Source organism: Tupaia chinensis, unplaced genomic scaffold (assembly GCF_000334495.1).
Source record: "Tupaia chinensis unplaced genomic scaffold, TupChi_1.0 Scaffold000355_1, whole genome shotgun sequence".
NCBI classification, from domain to species: Eukaryota; Metazoa; Chordata; class Mammalia; order Scandentia; family Tupaiidae; genus Tupaia; species Tupaia belangeri.
In genome coordinates, this window is record NW_006159850.1 from 12,967,106 (window position 1) to 12,971,495 (window position 4,390).

A 4,390-nucleotide genomic window follows, 5' to 3' on the forward strand; every position below is an offset into this window, starting at 1 on the left:
CTAAAATTTCAAAAGCATAAAAAAAAAAAAAAAAAAACCACTCTCTCACAAACAGGATGTATATTGCGGGCTTTATTCCAAGCACCATGCTCAGACAATTCAGACACATAGAAAAGGAAAAAAAAAAAAAAAAAAAAAAAAAAACCACTTACAAAGAAACAAAAAAAAAAAAAAAAAAAAAAAAAAAAAAAAAAATTTAAGAAAGAAATAGTGGAAAATATCGAAAATAATACGGCATCTACCATTAGGATTTAGCAGGTTTTTGTGCAAAAGCACATGTATATGCTTCATGTATTTCTTTCTTTCTTTCTTTCTTTCTTTTTATTTCTTTTTTTTTTTTCTTTTAGGGCTGGAACGCTTGCAAAAAGGAGGAGTGTTTTTTTTGTTTGTTTGTTTGTTTTGAGTTATTTTATTTAACTTTATTGATTTATTTACTTATTTTTTAATTTGACCAGAGAGGGACAGAAAGAGAAAGTGAGAAAGCAAGTCGCCAGGTCCAGGACTTGAACCATCGTCAGCCATGTGGGAGTTCAGTGCCCCTAATCACCATGCCACCTGTCGGCCTCGAGTCATATATTTGATTTTAAAAGATGATTGACATTTGGGCTGATGGGTTTCCAAATCTGTAGACTTTTGTCTATTTGGTCAGAACATAGAGGCATTCTTTAATGGGTCATAAATGCCTACTAAAAATGGCTCTTTCTTAAAAAAAGAATATTCCCATTTAGTGATAACATATTATGCAATTCATCTACTTAACATATACATTTATTTTTAAAAGAATTATTTTATTTAACTTTATTTATTTTAATTAGACCAGAGAGAGGAACGAAATGAGAGAGAGAGAGTGTAAGAGTGACAGTGAGAAAGCAAGCCACCAGGTCCAGGACTCGAACTGTGGTCAGCCATAAGGGAGTGTCCGGCACCTTAGCCTTCACGCCACCTGCTGGTCCTCCATATATTTCTTTTTAAAACAAAACCGGTTTGGCTGAAGCTTCCTTAAAAAAAAACTTTCCCTCCCTGGGAGGTGCACCCTATTCTGACACGCGCTGCAGAGTTTTACAAGCGCACTGCGTGTTTACGAAGTCATATGTAGGCCGTTCACAAACGTCCAGAACTCACGGTCATGCTGCGTCAGCTTCGCCACGAGCTCGGCCCACTCAGGCCGTGTTTAGACACCGGTCAGGGTGCAGCCCCAGCTCACGCGCCGGGGTCGCAGTGACGTGCTCTGGCGGGACCACGGCAGTGTGTGTGGCTTTCCTTTCCTCCTTTCTCTTCTCTCTCTCTTTTTTTTTTGGAGAGGTTTTCCTTTTTATTTTTTGCTGTAGGGCACGTGCGCTCGCCTGAAAGGCAGATAGAGACAGAGAGACAGAAAGCGAGAAATCCCCAGGGGCAATGGCCATGCCACAATCCCTTTTCCTCCATTCTCCTCTTGGGGTCTTGGGCACGCATGCACACGTGCCCGGTGTGAGTTTAAGCCACTGGGTCCGGGACTTGAATCGCTGTTGACTACGTGGGAGTCCAGCGACATAGCCATTACGCCAACTGCTGGTCCCCCTTCTATTTATTTTTTGCCATCCCCAAACCAGATCATTATGATGATTGATTTTTGGCCGCGCTGATCTTCAGAGAAGGGCCTCGTCCATCTGCTGTCCATGCACGGGGCGAGCACTGGGCCTGCCTGAGACGAATGTACCGGAGGTGGCCTGGCTAGGAGTAGGCTGTCCCTGCTCCAGTGTAAACCCAGATTGCAGGGCTGGCCCACAGCACAGTGGGCGAGTGTGCAGGGAGCCAGATCCCACGTGGCCGCTCACAGTTCGAGTCCTGGGCCCAGCCAGCACGTGTGCTTGTGTGCCCTAAATCCTGATGGGATGGAGAAATGGGGGAAAAAGGGTTGCCGTGTGGCCGACCCCACTGGGGTCCTGCTCTCTGTCTCTCTCTCTGTCTGGTAGGCACATGCACCCTCTGCCCAATAAGTGGACCCAGAGCACAGGCGCCCAGGCCTCGTCTGGGCAGGGACCCAGGGAGTCTTTCCTCATTGCTCTGTTTGCATTCTACTTCCTGGTGCCCTCAACATGTGGCAGCAAAGTCTTGTTTCATCAAATAATTAAGAAAGCCAAACCTGGGACCAGCGGATGGCATAATGATTACATGGCTGGACTCCCACGTAATCCATTATGGTTCGAGTCCCGGACCCTGTGGCTTAGAACTCACATTAGGGGGGATAGCAGGTGGCGTGGTGGTAAAGGTCCTAGACTTCCACGTGGCTGACTACGGTTTGAGTCCTGGACCTGGTGACTTCCATTTTTGTTTTATTTTGTTTGTTTACTTATTTATTTATTTATTTTAATTTGACTAGAGAGGGACAGAGCAAGAAAGAAAGATAGAAAGTGAGAAAGCAAGTTAAGCACTTAAACCGCAGTCAGCTATATGGGAGTCCCACACCCTCAACCACCATGCCACCTGCAGGCCCCAAGGACCTGGAGACTTCTTACTTTTCTTCTCTCTTTGGTCAAATTAAAAATAAGTTAAATAATTAATTAAATTAAATAATTTTAAAAAGTTTAAAATAAGAAAAAAACAGAGACTTCAGAGTGAGCACGACAGTCCACGCTGCCCTCAGCAGTATCCTGGCGGGCCCCACAGCTACCAACTGAGCAGTGACTGAGCTGTCAGCCTCGTTCTCTCCACTTTACAGCGAAGGAAACCGAGACCCCGCAGTTGTGACTGGTCCCAGGTCCCAGGGTGGCAAAGTGTGGGCCTTGGGTTGAGCCCAGGCTGTGGCCGGGCCTCTTTCTGCTCCTTCAGGCAGAACCAGCCCAGGTGGGGCTGCCATGTCCCTCAGCCAGCGGGTTGCAAGTGGGGGCGATGAGTGGAGAGGCCAGGCAGGGAAGATTCCAGAGTGGCTGGCCGGGACCAGTGTGCGGCTGTGTGGGCCTGGCAGGAGGAGGTGGAACTGGGCGGCTCACAGCGAGGGCAGGGGAGGCCCATGTTGGCTCAGGTCTTTGTCCCCACCCGCCCCTCTCACCGCCCCCAGGCTGCGGCGTCCCCGCCATCCAGCCCGTGCTGAGCGGCCTGTCCAGGATCGTCAATGGTGAGGACGCCATCCCCGGCTCCTGGCCCTGGCAGGTGTCCCTGCAGGTGAGGAGGGGCGTCTGAGCCCAAGCGGACACCCTGGGGGCTGCCCAGCCTTGGGGTGCGCCCAGGTGGGAGTGACTGACCCTCCCCATCTTCCTCCCCAGGACAAGACCGGCTTCCACTTCTGCGGGGGCTCCCTCATCAGCGAGGACTGGGTGGTCACCGCCGCCCACTGCGGGGTCAAGTGAGGGCCGGCAGCCTGGGGGCAGGTGGCTGGGGCGGGGTGACGCCTTCTCGTCCTCACCCTCCTGCTCTCTAGGACAACTGACGTGGTGGTGGCCGGGGAGTTCGACCAGGGCTCCGACGAGGAGAACATCCAGGTCCTGAAGATTGCCCAGGTACCGGCCTGCGGCCATCGGTGGAGGAGCTGGGTTGGGGAAGACCCTGGGGGAAGACATTACCACCCCCCACCCCACCCCCTGCAGGAGAGGGGAGCCCTGTGGCAAAGGATCCTCCTTGTGGGCGCCCAAGTTCTGTTGCTCCTGGGGGGCCGCAGGGAAAAGCCATGTCCCGGGATCCTCCCATTCAGACTCCTGGTCACCCACAGGTGCAAGAAGTCAGGTTTGGGTTTTTTTGGTTTTTATTTATTTATTTAGAGTTTTTTGCTATAGGGCACATACACTGGCAGGAGGGACAGAGACAGAAAGCGAGAAATCCCCCCTCAGCGGGGATGGCCATGCCTCAGTCCCTTCTCCATTCTCCTTTCTGGCTTTGGGGCATGCACGCCCTCAGCATGAGTTTTAAGCCACTGGGTCTGGGACTCGAGTTGCAATCCACTATGTGGGAGTCCAGCGGCAAAACCACTGTGCCATCTGCTGGTCCCCACCTGCAGGTTTTCAAGAACCCCAAGTTCAACATGCTTACGGTGCGCAACGACATCACCCTGCTGAAGCTGGCCACGCCCGCCCAGTTCTCGCAGACCGTGTCCCCCGTGTGCCTGCCCAGCGCCCAGGACGACTTCCCCGCGGGCTCGCTGTGCGCCACCACGGGCTGGGGCAAGACCAAGTACAACGGTGTGTGCCGGGCGGGCTGCGCGGCGGCCGTGACCGGCGGGTTTTGGTCTGAATCAGCCAAGGCGGAGACCTCCACGCCCTTGGTTCGGAATCCTCCGAGCAAACTGGGGACGCGAGTGGCCAGCCTGGTCTGCCCGGCAGCCCCGAGCAGACGCGGAGGCCGACCAGAGCCCGGGCTGGACCTAGTCAGGGCCCCGGCAGTGCGGCCCAGGGCCCAGGGGCTGCCCGCTGCCCAATGT

The 4,390-nt window shown here is 52.6% G+C and overlaps 1 protein-coding gene across 1 annotated transcript in view; it reads left to right on the forward strand.

The window, feature by feature from the left end:
- The first annotated feature begins 2,853 nt into the window (after positions 1-2,853).
- LOC102489643 (chymotrypsinogen B) overlaps positions 2,854-4,390 on the forward strand; it is a 2,675-nt gene continuing 1,138 nt past the window's right edge. Inside the window, exons 1-4 of the mRNA XM_027773453.1 lie at positions 2,854-3,141; positions 3,243-3,322; positions 3,398-3,476; positions 3,971-4,388. Of these exons, the coding sequence (XP_027629254.1) occupies positions 2,869-3,141; positions 3,243-3,322; positions 3,398-3,476; positions 3,971-4,388 (850 nt within the window). The 5' untranslated portion in view covers positions 2,854-2,868. The remainder of the gene's footprint in view (positions 3,142-3,242; positions 3,323-3,397; positions 3,477-3,970; positions 4,389-4,390) is intronic.